Below are 16,478 nucleotides of genomic sequence, written 5' to 3' on the forward strand. Positions count from 1 at the left end.
AGGACATGAATTAAAACACTGGTCCTTCACACATGCTCTATAATTTAACATTGGTATTCACATTCAAATATCACATTTCATATTGTTTCAGTGTTTCTTTGTCAAGCTCAATGAATCAAGCTGTTACTGCTGATATGTTACTAATACAGTATGTAACATTGTTTTTGTTGTAACTGTTGCTTAAGTATTTAACACGAATGCAAAGTAGAATTCATGCACAGTACAAAAATGACTGAAAATCATTGGTGGTTGTTTTTCTTAAATGCTGTACTAGACAATGCAGTACGAGAAGCACATTGTTAACTGTTGTACAGTACATTTAGTTTCTGAGTTTAAACCTCTGAAACTTTGTTAAACATTTTACCAAATTTGTTATAGTTGTGGTATTTCAGGATGCATACTGTATATTTTAACCAGTTGTTCTCTGTTTATGGTCATTCATTATCATGTCTAAATAAACTGAAATTGCTGAGAAGTTTTTTTATATCTTCCTTGTTGATTTCTTGGTGGTACACAATGAGGCCTGTGTCTGTATTGCACTATGCACGTTCAGATTTGTACACTGCTGTATTCACATCTGCCTTTTGATTACTTAGCCATTTTGCAAAGTCCCTGTGCCACCAAATCTACTATTAAGTACATTTAGCAAATATGCTGACCATAACAGTGTCAATGATAGCTGACAGTTGTCTGTGCTAAAAGATTACCAGATACATCTCCAATGATTAACCTCTTAACCTCATCCTTCTAATGGTTTGTGATGATGCAACAGGGTGTATTTTCTATTTTATATGCCCTAGTAGAGTTAATGTGAAACATAACCTAATGTACACACTGTAATAATAATAATTGCTTACACTTATATAGCGCTTTTCTGAACTCAAAAGCGCTTTACAGGTAATGGGGACTCCCCTCCACCACCACCAAAGTGCAGCATCCACCTGGATGATGCGACGGCACCCATAGTGCGCCAGAACGCTCACCACACATCAGCTATCAGTGGGGAGGAGAGCAGAGTAATGAAGCCAATTCATAGATGGGGATTATTAGGAGGCCATGATTGGTAAGGGCTAATGGGAAATTTGGCCAGGACGCCGGGGTTACACCCCTACTCTATTTTCTCTTTTCGAGAAACGCCCTGGGATTTTTAATGACCACAGAGAGTCAGGACCTCGGTTTTACGTTTCATCCAAAGGACGGCGCCTTTTTACAGTATAGTGTCCCCGTCACTATACTGGGGCACTGTAGCTAACTATTGCTCAAATACAACTAAAAATTTCACATTAACTTGAAAACCTCAAGTGAAAATTTTGAATTATCATTACAATTGTCCAAACCTTTTCCAAAATATCGGTACTTACCCAGAGTAACTTTTATCTGCAACAGGACAAAAAAAACAAACCCAAAAGGACAGGATCCCAAATCTGTCAGCCATGCCTACAGGACCTATGTTATACCACTGATATATACTGTAGCTTCTAAGCATCTACAGTATGACTATGAAATCAAATCTTTGGGGCTCCATGCCAAACGCAGTTTCAAAGTTCAGGGTAATTGTTCTTATGTTAATTACCATTTAGGAGTTACAAGCAACGGAATGCATATTGTAATTCTACAATGTAAGCTTTTTTTTCTTTTTTCATTCATTCTTTTCTGTGGAAAACTGTCTGAAAGGAAATGCTACTTTGGGTAAATTCTTTTACTATTATTTTTGGGTCTTGTAGTGGATGCTTTCTGTGTCAGGTGCAATTTTTTTATTTTCTCAGGACATCACAGGATACTGGACTGTCTAGTAGTGGCCATCAAGCAAGTACTTTTTAAGTGTTTTTCATTTACACACTAAATGTAAAAGTGCTGTTAAAATAATAAAAGTAAATCGATGAGTGTGTATATACTGTATATGAATACAAATACATTTTAAGAACTTTTTAAGTGTTTGTTTTGGTACAGCAGAGTACTTGGCAGCACTGAAAGGGTAATGCACTGCTGGCAGGATCTAAATCTGGTGAGGGCCTCAACTCAGCCACGGGTGGTGATTGCTTCTTTTATTGTACCAAAAAATTACTTTTTTTTTCCAATGGACCATCTTGGTAGGCTTGCAAAGAGAAGCAAGGGGGATCAGGAACATAAAAAAATAAGTAACACCAAACCAACACTAAGTGGCACAACTGACAATCATTTCAACATCTGATGACTTTCTTTATTGCTCATATCCAGGTTGGTCTGCAGTACAGTTCACCCACAATTTCAAAGTTATTGGCTGTTACCATAAGGAATGAATCACCTCCTAAACCAGCATTAAAAAGCCTTTGTATGTTTATCACAGGTGTCAAATGGTAACTGATGGAAAGAGATTTTTTTTTCTGAGGTTTCGTAATAGACTAAAGAGACCTCCATTGGTGAAGTTCTGTTTAGGAATGAAACCACCTAAGCTAATTACAAATGTATGTGAAATGTTTTTATACCCTATGACTTTTGTCTCATGCAATGTCTTATTTATTTAAAAAAGTAAAGGAAGAAATCTATTAAGGAATGAAGTCCTAAGTAGTCACATACTATTCTTGCATATCCTGCTAAGAACCTCTACATAATCAACTTGCTTTTTAAGTCAGTTTTCTGCTACATCTGTGACAGCCTCTGTAACAGATAAAAGTGATTCACAAGAAACTCTATATTCAGGTAGTAATGTGGGGCAAACAAAGGCAAGTTTTTTTCTAGTGCTGCTTCCTTCTCTACCTAGATCAGAAATGCCTCACAAAATGCAATTTATGCTTTGTTAATCCCTGCATGCCTTTAAAAGCCAAAAGTGCTCAATGCTTTTACTCCATAGAACTCAAATCTCTTTCTCAATAAAAGAATCACAGATTTGGATGGCAGATTGCCTGACCAGCAGTTCAATGAGAACATCGTTTTGACAAAATGTAAAAATTTGAGTTCTGCACTACAACAGAAAAAATATTGTAAATTCCAATCAATTTACTGATGAGCATTCCCTCCTTGGGTAGCAATTTAAAACTCCTAAGATCTACAAATCCAGTTTGTCAAAACATGAGGATATGAGTAATGCACATGTCAGATTTGCTTTAGTAGCAATCAAAATGTAGTGTTAAACTTTAAATGTAATTTAAAGGAGAATCCTGCCAAGGGTTTTCATCGCGTGGTTTTCAGCTGCATTTAAACCTCCTGTCAGCCAAATCAGCTGTAATTTGGAGACTGTAAGGTAGGAGGCATTTCTGCAAGTAAAAACAAACAGGTTAAAAAGAAGCTTTAGCTTTTTTCTTCTACCCCTATATTGCACTACATCATAGTACTGTACTTAGGAAGACAGATGTCAAAATGTTTTGATTGTTCACCAGAAATGTTATGTCTTAACATTAAGATTAAATATCTCTAAGTTCTGGATGAGAAAAAGTTGAGACAAATCTCTTCAAATCAAACAAGAAAACCCTTTAAAAACTCAAAAACAACTCATATATATTCCAATCCCTTGCGTATAATGCTAGCATTCACAATCTCATTATACATTGGAGCATTTTCCAAAGCAATGTCTCAGGAGTTTTTCCATTCCAAAGCATTCTAGTCAATACAAGATATTCTGCCCAGATCAGACTTCTTGCACATAAAACAGTGCTTCACTGCCTTCAATGTAAAACATCTTCATCTTAGATATCATTTTCTGAAAGGCAAAACACAGTAACTCCTTCTAAAAGTTAAGTACCTAAGAAATGTTATCAACAACTGATAGCTCTTCTGCCTATTTCCTCACCTCATTATTAGTAGCTTATTGATTCAAACATTTAATCAAGGCAAGTTATAAAGTCTTTGTAGAATATCTGTGCTCAACACGGTTCTGCAATGTTACACTTGCCAGGAAACAAATGACAAATTATATGAACAGCAAGATTCTGTAATTGCATTCCTCTGTAAATTATGCATAGTTTACTTCACTTGGCTGTTTCATGGTTTTTATGAAAATCGGTTACAAATGAGCCAACTTAATGGACTCTGGGTAAAGTAATCCTATTACAACCTTTCTTTTTTAATTCATTTCCTGTTGTCTGTGGCTCTGAGGATATCCCTCTAGTTCTGGAGGAGACTCTTCGTAGTCTATTTTCTCCAGATTTACACTATAAACTATATCATCTCAATTAAGTCTCTTGAGAATGCGTTACTAGTGTCTGCTTCTGTGCACAGGTGCTTTAAATTTCAACTTGGGCTATTGTAGTAGCTAGTTTTGGATGTTTTCAGTGTGTCTGGGAATTCCCTTCACTTTCATTTTGTCACCTTGTCTGTCTAGCTACAAATCAAGGAGAGCAATGCTGGTGTCTTGCATTTGGAGTTTGTGCTTGTACTTCATCATTGAGTGCTCTAAGATTGCTTTCTTCTGTTTTGCTTTGAGAAAAGACAATAGAGGGCAAGAAGAGAACATGCATAGCAAAATGTGTTAAAGCACAAGAAACATCATGCAATTTTCAGAAGCCTGATAAAATTCTACAGATTACAATGATTGAAATAGTAAGTCAATAGTTTACCCTTCACCTCTGTTTAAAAAATTATACATACAGTAAAAGCAAAATGTCTGCTCCTCATTGAAGGATGTGAAGAGCTTAAATGAACAGACATATTGCCTTTTATGTAATTCATAAGTTAGTTCTCCTTGATAAATGCACGTATTTGTAAATTCAGTTTAAAACTTGGGACCGGATTTGAACATAATGCTAAAGCATCTCTGCCTAGTGTCCTTGTTTGGCCTTATTGTGCAGAGGTTTCCAGTGCAAATCTGGGCTATGCCATTAGCTGTGTGTGACTGGAATTCTGTTAAAATGTTGACATATAATTGTCACAGTTCCAGTGTGACTAAGGGTGTTTTCATTTGCTTTCTGGGTGGTACACACCAATCATCCAATCAAAGAATCAGCTCTGCTGTTGTGTGCACAAACTTTCAGTCTGCAAAGATACAGTATAGACAACCTCAATGCACAATGTGGATATAAGAGTTGTATCAGTAAGCCAAACCTATGGACAATGGGCAATTTCAAATGTGTTACAAAAAAGAAACTTGCTAACAAATTCAAATGAATAAAATGTGTGTAGGTGATGAAGAACCATTTCTGGGAAAGTTACACACAGAAAGGAAGCTTCACAGAGCATGCAAAGTACAGCAGAAAACTGCCTTTAAAAGGCTCCTTCAGTATGTTAAGTATTTTTAAGCAAGTTACCTGACACAGCTGTCTAAAATGTCACTGCCATTAAGTCTCAACGTGTTTATGTCTCTATATATGAACTAAAGGGGAATGCTGGGTTAATGGGAAAACAGATCAGTTTGCATCAGTCTTCTATTGTACATCTATGTTTACTGATATACATGTACTCCTCCAATACACAGTAACAGCCAGAACACTAGTCTATCATAACGCACTATAGTAAATACTAGTGTTATATACATATTAATGTACTTTCTGTGTTTATATGCATGTTTCAGAAGCTTTACACCATTCTCAGAACATAGGTTTATCTCTGCTAACTGGTAAAAACAGGCTGGGTCACAAATTTTGTTAGCTAGGTATATTTCTTTTTTCACATAACACTATTTGCAGTGAAGTAAACTGGTATTGCAGTCTGTTGGTACAATAGTATTTTGCTGTTGTTGATGTTTCTTTGCTCATGAAATCAGTATACATTATCACTTTACTCAGAAACACTATGGGCATGTATCCCTTCAATTTCGTTTTCATAATTTTGATATCCATGGTTTTTAAAAAAAAGATTGAGAGTTGTCCAGCTGGAGGGGGGGGTAGAATAATTGCAATACAGTTCAAATGACCCATCCTCCCTTGACAACCAGCATGGACTTAAATGTTTCAACTAATTCCTTTTTTTTTCTTGTTCATTTTTATTAAAAAAATAAAAAAATGCTCAAAACTATCAGATTTACAAGGCATACAAAATCTCGAAAAAGGGAAATTAAAGAACAGACTGAGGTACCCTAACACCTGAGGTAGATCACAATATTGAAATGCGCACTGTTCCATGTCCTGGGCAAATTATCTCTTTATTTCATTTTTATTTATGTATTTGTATTGTTCTCATTATCATTATTCATCATTTATATTATTAATAGTCATGTTTTCAAAAATAAAACACTTCCCTTCAATTTCATATGGCAGTGTCCTACCAAACAAAATATACTTAAAAAAAAGATGAAATGTTTTTTGTTTTTTCTTCTCATCACAAAATAGGAAAAAAAATATATTTATAAATATTTCTCTCTATATATATTTACACACACAAACCTGTGTGTATTCGTGCTAAACCTTAAAAAGTCTGGAAGATATAGCTAAACCGATAGCTCATGACGAGAGAGAATGTTTCTCCAATCAGTAACATTTAAGGCAGCATGTTTCCATGGTGATTATGTAAAGCACAAGAACAGGGCCATCCGTACCTGCACATCCAACAAACAATTGCTTGGGATGAAAAAAAAACATAAGAAAACAATCCCGCTGACCAACCATATGCTGGAAACGGATGGGGAAAAAAAGGCTGCATATTGTACATTCACAGTTGTCAGGCCATGACAGAACGCTCCCTGACCGAGAGGTTAAAGCCAACTGCTAGCATGTGGTTTAGTGTGGATTACATTAAAGAGAAGGGCTCGAAAAACTCTTTCACCTTCTAGTACGTACCACAGCTCATGCAGTGCCTCCTCTCTCCCCCTCCTCCATAAAGTCAACCTTTAAAGTACAAAACTACAAACCATCGTGGCCCTGTGTCACATTTTTTGTTTTCTCCATAGTGCTGTTTTGCTTGAATGTTCAATGTAAGGCAGAGAACGTGTAGCACATTCTATTAACTATGGCTCTAGATTGCTGCATTAACAATTGAGGAGCATGACTTTAAGACGTCAATTTGGATGCAATTTTTGTGTGCATCTTTTTCTCCCTCTTCAAATAGCCTATTCGGAAACTGCTTCCAAACTTTTTTTTTCCCGGACAGTGTTTTTAAATTAGAACAGGTACCATCTATTTTTATGTCGTCATTAATTGTTGTTTGTGTGATTTTCATGTTATCATGATCCATGCGGGGAAGCAGAAGCCATCTCAAAAACATCAGAATGCTGCTCGCTACTGCTCAGATGAAAAAAAAATTGACAGTAATGCAAAAAGCCCATTGAGAACCGTTAAGCAAAGAGTATGTAAAAACTGTGAGCTACACAGAGATGAAAACTTTAAAACATTTTCAAAGGGACGTTATCCCTTGTGTTGGCACACACACAGGCTAAGTAACAAATATCCATAACAATCCACTAGGTTTCCTAGAGGTTTTTTTTCTGAAAGTTGACTCCAAATGCAAACAAATATTAGATATGTTCAAACTGCTTGCTGAAATATCTTTACTGCCCAATATGAACCACTCATCTTAATTCATGTCTAGAAAGCCTATTTTCATCTATGGAAAAATAACCTTTGTTATATTTTGTTTAATATATATTATCATTTCTAATATATATATATTAATACTGCTAGGGCTAACGACACTTGGAAATATGCAATCTGAATGTCAGCACCCATTGCAAAAATCTGTTTGCTCAGCCCTAACCTTCCCCTCCCAGACCCCATCCACCACTACAACATAATGTACAAATTTGTTAATATCCTTTTCTGTTTAAGTTAGGCCTATGTTAGTCCAACTAAAGGGATAGCGTTATAAAGAATGACAGAATTCTTTATGTTTAAACTGGAAAGACTGCAGATGCCCTCTCTGCAGTTTTCATTCTTCCTTATTTTTAGTTTTTTATTGTTTTTTATGTATTTAACATAATCTTCTCCCCTCCGCATTGGCAGTGCACGCAAAGCCCCAGCCTTTGGCTCACACATTTCCCTAGTAATGTTCTTTGGTTTTGTTCCCCATTTTGCTGGTCTGTCTCATCTGTCTGTCTCTCCTCCATTGGAAGGGCTACATTCATCGGCTGTTGCTCGCAGGTGCCGCCCTGGTGTTCACTTGGAGTGGTGCGGCGTGGGAGCTCCCTGCTGGTGTTTTTGTTCCTGCTGTTTGACCTGCTGTATAATCTCCCTGATCTTTCGCTGTGCAGTCTGAAGACAAAACAAAGGCACCAAGAATAAGATCACTGATGCACATGCAATTTTTCCACAGCACAACCACAACACTCAAGCTTAAAGGTCAAAATGTTACTCAAATTGGGAAAGTATAAATGAATAATTATTTGCATTTAATAAGAACTTTTCATCTCAAAGTTTTTAAAGCACTTTAAATATGTGAGGGGACCAACTTAATGCAGCTTTGTAGCACCCGGAATAAGTACAGCTGACCTTTATGTGCCAGTAGCTCCATTACACTGCAGATCAGGAGGAGATGTGAGAAATTACTTTGCCAATTGACTTAAGGGGTAAAATGTTGGTAGGAGAAATTGTGCAAATCTGATGAGCACCTCCTACAAATCAATGTTCCTGGATGCTGGTCCAAAAAAATGGATATTAGAGGAAATTCTGGTCCAGAGGAAAGAGTGCCTCCTACAGGTCCACTAACATCAATTTCAACAGCAACCTAATATTTCTTAAAGGTCACCCATCAAAGAAGTACTAACCACAACTTGCTTAGCTTCTGAGATCATGAGAGCTTCTGTAAAATATTATCCCAAGTTGCATGTTTTAGCAAACTTGTAAATATGCAGATGCATACATTTCAAAAACTGCAATTCAAGTTGAACATCTCTTATTACTTCTGCTCTGGCGTACATCACCAAGTGCCAGTGTGTAACTTCTAGAATGATACCTCAGGCCATATTCATCAAACATTTACGGTGAGTGAATTTTGACGTTAGCTGAAGTGATGCAAGATGTTCTACTGACATCTCTCAGCAACATGTAGTTCTCCAGACAGATGCATCTGCATACAATTCAAAACTATTAATTTCAGAATTTTTGGTAAACATAAAATGGGCGCCAATTTGTTTGGAAAATGTTACTAATATTTAAACATTTCTTTTCCCTTGAGTAGAAATTTGACCTTTAAGATGAATAAACAATCAAATTTGGTTCTGTGCCAAGTTTACTTAAGAAATATGATGTGCATAACGGTAAAGGTGTACTGTATCTGTGTTCTTCTGCATTTAAAACTCTGACCATGTCTAAGATAAAGAAGACATTCTGGATAAGTGCATATAACATGTATAAAAAATAACTATTTCTGAGTGTTTCTTTTTTCACACAGTGTTTAAATGATGCCTAAATTTGATATGCACAACTGTTGTTTTAATTATGTGAATTAACAGAGAACACTCTTTAATTACAGTATATGGAGTATATACAGTCTTGTGAAATCTTGCTTTTTTTTTTCAAAAAGGCACATAAAAACCTGCAGAAATGTTTTTATTACTGGCATAGTTTGGACTTTGTATGTTTTATAAAAACTAAAACTGGTGACATTTATTTCCATTTCCAACCTGAACCCATAGTTACCACTAAGATTAATGTATTTATTCAAAATTTTAAATCCAGCATTTTCCAATTAAATAATTTGCCAGTGAAGCACAGCCCTTCTCTGTAAGTCACTGTTTTGGTGAGGTTTACCTGACTGGCGAAGAAATGCCCAATAATTTTTACAAAGACTTCGTCATTCTCGTCTGGAGTTTGGTCCCGTGGTACAATGACCTCAGCATTGGTGAGGTTCTGCAACTCATTTACCTGCAGGGGTGAGACAGACACTGAGTAAGATCAGAAGAGATGCAGAAACAGAAGAGAACAGTCACACTCCCAGCGTTTCATCTACTATGTACCGTTTTGCCTCCTTTGCCAATGACTCTTCCAGCTGCAGATGAGGGCACTTTGATGTGGGTCTCCAGCTTTACCTCTTCCTTCGGACTGAAGAAATTCTCCTCTTTCAGCTTTCCAAATATCCTCCCTTGAGCCTGCGCCGCAATAACAAAGAGGAAAACTAAGCCAAATTAAACCAATTTTTTTTAGGTTTAGTATTAGGGTTAACCATTACTAACGATAATCATTACTACTTACAATAATGCTATAGAAATCATAAATTGCTCTTGCCACAAACAACTTTTTCCAATTTTACTGAAATGATTCAACCCTACTAGCATTCGTGTTAGGCATATGAACAAGGTTTGGCAATTAAATCTATTATGTGTTTTATTGAGTATTAAACATAGCATCAACCAGGTTGTTTTAATGTATCACATCTACAAACCTGCAACGTGAAAAGGTAGTATGAAAAGAAAAAATAGAAAATCACTTTTTATACTATCTGGGCAATGAAACTCCTTATTTCTGATCTGTACACTCCTGTAAAGGTCAGAGCTGCTACAGTCTAGACCAGATTAATGTTAGAACTCTCTCACCTTAAACTGTGCTTCAGGGGGTCCAGTAATGATGACCATCCTCTCGGTAACATCAGGACTTTCTGCTGGGGCAATCTGAAAAGCACATTGCCTTTAGATTAGATCTCCTTAACTAAGAGTTTTTTTACTCTTTCATTTAGGATTGCTGTGACTGCACTTGATAGGTAACAGGGTACTTCAAGACATCACTACTGAACTGTTGCAGCCAATACTTTCACCTTAGTGGCACAACAAGCAAACGTTTGCACTCATAATAAATGAATAACCCTGTAGTCCACAGTGTGAAGCACAAAAAGGAGACACACAATAACTCTGGAATAGAGAAGATGGATGAATTTAAAGCCAGATAGTGTTTCCTTGGTGCTCCACACTACAGTGATCCTTGGGGCTGTGTGGGTTCCCTGCAGTGCTTTCTGACAAAACTGTCAGTCCTCCATCCACGGAGCTGTGATGCTGTACTTGTGTCAGGAATCCACAATGAAAAGGTATGCAGATCCTGTGCAGACGCAGGAGCAGGTAGATATTGACACAGGCAAACAATCCGGAACGTCAGGCAAGATCGTAATCGATAGGCGAAAGGTAGATCGAAATCCAGGAAGTACAGAGAGAAGCAAACAATCCAAAACAGAAGGCAAGGTCCAAGGTCGAGAGGCAAAAGGGAGTTCAGTGACCAGTAAGCAAGATTCAGGGTGGGTTGATATCCTAATGAACAGAGGAAGGGAGAGAGACCTGTGGAGAAGGAGGTAAGGGAGTTATGGGCATACTCTCCCAGGGAAGCAGCGAGAACCAGTCATCCTGTGAAGAGGTGAATGTTCTTAGAAAGGTAAGGAGGCTTTGGTTAGTCCTTTTCACCAGTCCATTGTCCTCAGGGTGATATCCAGAAGTCAAAGATACATGGGTCGCAAGTGCTTGACAGAAAGCCTTCCAAATGGCAGGAACAAATTAAGGGCCCCTGTCAGAGACCACATCCCAGGGCAGACCATGTATCCTGAAAACCTGCTGCTCAAACAGTGTCGCCATTTCCTGGGCCGTGGGCAGTGCGGGGAGGGGGACAAAATGGGCTGCTTTGGAAAATCGATCGGAGACAACCATGATTACGGTATGGCCTTGACTGTTAGGAAGATCCATAATGAAGTCGACAGCTATATGGGACCAAGGGCGTTGTGGGATTGGAAGGGGGTGAAGGAGACCGGCTTTCCTAGCCCGTGGAGTCTTAGTCCTGGCACAGATGGGGCATGCCTGGACATACCCGGCAACATCAGCTCTCATGGAAGGCCACCAAAAGTCCCTGGTCAGGAGGTCCAGAGTGTGTCTGCTACCAGGATGACTCGCAAACCAGGAGTCATGACCCCATTGCAGGAAGGCAGAACGCAAGTGATCCGCCACAAAAAGCTTATCCGGTGGACAGCGCAGAGGAACTGTAGTTCCGTTGAGGGCACATCTGACCTGGTCCTCAATAGAGCAGTGAATCGCCGCCACGATTCTGTTGGATGAGAAGATTGGTTCGGGCGTGTAGTCCAGGTCCGGGGGGTCATAGAGCCAAGAGAGTGCACCAGCACTCCCATTCTTGGAGCTGGGCATATAGGTGATGACAAAATTGAAAGGAGAAAAGAAAAGTGACCAACGAGCCTGACGTGAGTTGAGGCGCTTGGCAGATTGAATATAGGACAGGTTCTTATGGTCTGTGATAATGACAAAGGGGTGGTTAGCCACCTCCAGCCAGTGTCTCCATTCGTCGAGGGCCAGCTTTGAGGAATGAGTTCACAACTACCCACTTCGTAATTAACCTCGGCGGGAGAGAGCTTCTTAGAAAAAAAGGCACAGGGATGTGGAATGCGCTCCTCTTCGTGGCGCTGGGAGAGGACTGCACCAACCCCATAGGCAGAGGCGTCAACCTCAACAATGAAAGGCCAGGAGGGATCCGGATGCCGTAGGAGTGGAGCCGAGCCGAAGAGTTGTTTCAGACGTAGGAATGCCTGGTTAGCCTCCGGGTTCCATTTACCCAGGCTTGGTCGGTTATGGGTCAGAGCCGTGATGGGCGTCACAACGGAGCTAAAGTTCTGGATGAATCGCCTGTAGAAGTTGGCAAAACCTAGAAAGCGTTGGATTTGCTTTAAATAAATGATAGCCGCGACCTTAGCTGAGTCCATCTCCACTCCAAGGGGAGAAAAAATGTAGCCCAGAAAGTGAATCTTAGAAGCATGAAAAACGCACTTCTTGAGCTTGGCATAGAGCTTGTTGTCATTGAGTCTGGACAAGACCTCCTCGACGTGACGGACATGTTCCTGAGGGTTGGCGGAAAAAATGAGGATGTCGTCCAAATATACAAAAACAAAATTTCCAGTAATGTGATAAAGATATCATTCATGAAGGATTGGAAGACCGCCAGTGCATTAACGAGTCCAAAAGGCATAACCTGATATTCATAATGCCAGTGCGTGGTCATAAAGACTGTCTTCCACTCGTCCCCTTCGCGTATCCTGATTAAATTCTAAGCCCCCCGTAGATCTAATTTCGAGGAGATGAACGCACTGGACTCCAGAGCAGCTGCGATTAAAGGCAAGGGGTAACGATGTTTGACCGTAATGGAGTTCAGCCTTCTGTAGTCAATACACAGCCGCAAGGAGCCATCCTTCTTCCCTATGAAGAAAAACCCAGCACAGGCTAGAGATGAGGACGAATGAAACCTGAATCCAGGGCCTCCTTGATATAGTCTTGCAGGGCTTGATTCTCTGCCTGAGTGAGAGGGTAGATCTGTCCTTTGGGTGGGAGGGTTCCCGGAAGCAATTCTATTGCACAGTCGCAGGTGCAGTGAGGGGGAAGCGAAAGAGCCTTCTGTTTGTCAAATGCTTTTCTCAGATGCGCATATTGGGGCGGAATGGTAGACTGCTCTTCCAAGGGGATTACTGCAGCAGCAACCATGACCAGAGGGCGACAACAGTTGTCACAACAGGCGTGGCTCCAGGCGATGATCTCATTCTTGGACCAGGAGATGTGGGGATTGTGCTTCTTGAGCCAGGGACCATTGAGCAATAAAGCCCCTGCAGCCTGCAGGGTTGCCGTCATACTTTTCCGGGAGAACAAATGGTAAGATTGGGGGAGTGGTGGGTGGGGCCGTGGGGGTCGGAGCAGGTGCTTGAGCAAAGGGCATAGCAGGAATCTGTGCGGGAGCCTGGCGAAAGCCAGGCGACGTGGTTAGTGAGCTGTTGGAGTGAAGATTGAAGCTGGGTGAGAGCTTGGGAATGGTGATAGAAAAGAGAATGAAAGGCTTGAGCATCCGCGGGATCCATCTTGCAGGCTTGGTATTCTGTCAGGAATCCTCAACGAAAAGGTATACAGTTCCTGTGCAGACACAGGAGCAAGTAGATATTGAGACAGGCGAACAATCCGGAACGTCAGGCGAGATCGTAGTCGATAGGCGAAAGGTAGATCGAAATCCAGGAAGTACAGAGAGAAGCAAACAATCCAAAACAGAAGGCGAGGTCCAAGGTTGAGAGGCAAAAGGGAGTTCAGTATCCGGTAAGCGAGATTCAGAGTAAACGCGAGGTAGAGCTCTCAAAGAGAAGACTTAATACCGAGCAGCGGGAAGCAGGTTAGGATGGTTTAAATAGTGCTGCTCTCTACACAGTAGAGCGTATGCTGATGGATTAACACGTGTGGCGGCACTTCTTATTATTAACCCGCTGCTGGTACTGGTTAGTTCTTTTGTGAGTTGATCTCCGCTGGCTGGTGATTGTGACAACTTGCAGATTACATGGCCTAACAATGAATGTTTTGGATGAAAGGTGTATATTGTATGAAAGAGTTGTAGCGGTGGGAGAAATTTAGCTTTCAGAAGAGTGCATACGAATACTACTTCGTTACATGTAAATTAAATCCCCCGTACACATCAATTATTTATCATATTGTTTGCACCTCAAGCACACAATTTATCATCATCAGTGCATTGTGTTCTTTGAGGAGACCACAAGAGATGTCCTCAGATTGCTTGCAGGTGAGACAAAAATGTTTGAAATCCCATTTTAGAGTTGAATGACATTAACAGCATTTTTGGGAAATAACCTGAGTCATTACATTCATTAATAGAATATAACCTTGGTCAGAAATGTAGGCAAAATAAAATGAGGTTAAAGGCCTTGGGTAAAGGAGAGAGCAGGGGTTATATCATTTGATTAGCAGCAGGAGAACACCAAATACCTTAGGTCCCCCACTGACAATTATTCTAAATTCCACCAATTGCACATGATAGCAGATAGCAGTTATAATAATGACTGCAAGCTGAAGTTTATCCCCCCCAAAAAATATAAACTTTTTGATAAAGCAAATTAGGGAAAAAAACAGCCACTAACATAAACAATCTGTGCCTAAGAAATTCTATCAAAATCAAAATCAAGTAAGATGCCACAACTACAATATCATGTACAGTATGCAGCTAAATCATACGTTCTTAAGAAAACATACAGTAAGTTTTATGATGTGAAACTTTATTATGAAAAGTATGAATTAATCCAATTTTTCTAGACAGGAAAAACTTTAAAGCGTTCCAATTAGTGTATCCACTAGATTTGTCAGTGGGGATTTTTAGGACAAGAGAAGGAGGTCATCTGTTAGGTGTTTGTTGGATGCCTGACGAATTAGTCATTTATCAGTAAACAGGGTTTTATTTAATTCCTGTATTGAGAGGCTTTTCTGCTGAAACCAGCCTCATCCTCCTAGTCCAGATGTAACCGTGAGTCAGTGTGGTGATGGGCATGATAATGCATGCATGGGTGAGTCAATGCCTGACTTCAAGTATCCCTCCATATTTAGACTGCAAAGAGTGATTCAGTACCTATCCATTCTGAAGGGGGTAGCAGAACAAGCAGCTTAGGAAGCAGAGTACTGGAAAAACTGACGTTCTTGAAGGGCATTATCCATGGGATGGGGAGGGTATGGAGATTTTATGGTGAAAAACAACAAATGCCTCACCAAGAAACCATAACATATGAAGTTAAGACACGGATAACTGCTAGTACTTTTCATAGAAGAACCACAGGAGGAAATGAAGTACTGTTTCTTGCTAAAAAATGAGCAAATGTAAAAAAAACGCCAATGCACAGTGAATTGTAAATTACATTCTTGGTATCTTTTCCCTTTACTAGGGCATGGCCTTAAATGTGTCAGCAAATTCTGTGTAACACAAAAAAGTCCAAGGGTTTTAACTCAACATTCTTTAAATAACTGACCACAGCCAGATAAAATACTTGCCTAAAGGCTGGTTTATTCTGTGCATATATTCTTGAAGTATAAGGATGAAACTTTTGCACAACAAACCCTTGCTGTTTAGAAGTGTATAGGAGTAAATGGACTCTTACCCGAATGGAGGCTCCTGCAAATCTGGCCAGCTGTTTGATATGCTGCCCTTTCTTGCCAATGAGTGCTCCAACAGCCTGAGTTGGAATAAAGAGGTAGACTACCTCCTGCTCAGGAACCTGCTGAAAGAAGAGACCCTAAAGAGTCAGCAAGTTTACACAAGATGTTAACTACTCACCAGCACTTTGGTTAACCCTTATGCAGTGCATTCCTAAAAATGGAAAAAATATTATTGATTTTAAGTAATGATTCACAATTAACTAAATACAAGTTAATGAGTCCAATATTTCAGAGAAATCTCACATGTACTTTAATGATCACCCTTCATTTTTGAGCACTTGGCAATTCTTGTTAATATATCCAATTGATCTTCTACCCTCTTCATACAATTCAAGCTCACTGGAGAGCAGGAGATTATCCTGGCAAACAATGGGCACAAGGCAGGATGCATGCTGGACAGGATGCCAGTCCATTGCAGAGCACACACAGACACAAACACACCCAAGCACACCAGGGGTAATTCTCCAAGAACTCAATTGACTTACAGTACCATTATGATTTTGGACTCAGGTACTAAACTAGAGCACCCAGAAGAAACCTCCTAGACAGCCTAGACAGTTTATACAGTTTATAGAGTGGCTGTGACCGCTGTCTATTGTTCTGTTATGAAACTCTAGGTTTTGAGAAGCAAAAAGCAGCCCTAAAGCTGCAATCAAAGGAAAAGTTCAAAAACACATGGAATAAAGAGGTATGG

The 16,478-nt window shown here is 39.6% G+C and overlaps 1 protein-coding gene across 3 annotated transcripts in view; it reads right to left on the bottom strand.

Moving 5' to 3' along the window:
- Positions 1-2,178: 2,178 nt before the first annotated feature.
- Positions 2,179-16,478, bottom strand: part of igf2bp2a (insulin-like growth factor 2 mRNA binding protein 2a) — a 102,795-nt gene continuing 88,495 nt past the window's right edge. For 2 of the 3 annotated variants that reach the window (XM_088930241.1, XM_088930239.1), the window contains 5 exons: positions 15,727-15,843; positions 10,373-10,447; positions 9,797-9,928; positions 9,591-9,704; positions 5,874-8,093 (listed from right to left, as the gene is read on the bottom strand). In XM_088930241.1, the coding sequence (XP_088786367.1) occupies positions 7,998-8,093; positions 9,591-9,704; positions 9,797-9,928; positions 10,373-10,447; positions 15,727-15,843 (534 nt within the window). In that variant the 3' untranslated portion in view covers positions 5,874-7,997. Of the gene's footprint in view, positions 8,094-9,590; positions 9,705-9,796; positions 9,929-10,372; positions 10,448-15,726; positions 15,847-16,478 lie in introns of all 3 variants that reach the window. The other variant, XM_088930238.1, reaches the window with a different exon arrangement.

This window comes from Atractosteus spatula, chromosome 13 (assembly GCF_055471065.1).
Source record: "Atractosteus spatula isolate fAtrSpa1 chromosome 13, fAtrSpa1.hap1, whole genome shotgun sequence".
Taxonomy (NCBI): Eukaryota; Metazoa; Chordata; class Actinopteri; order Semionotiformes; family Lepisosteidae; genus Atractosteus; species Atractosteus spatula.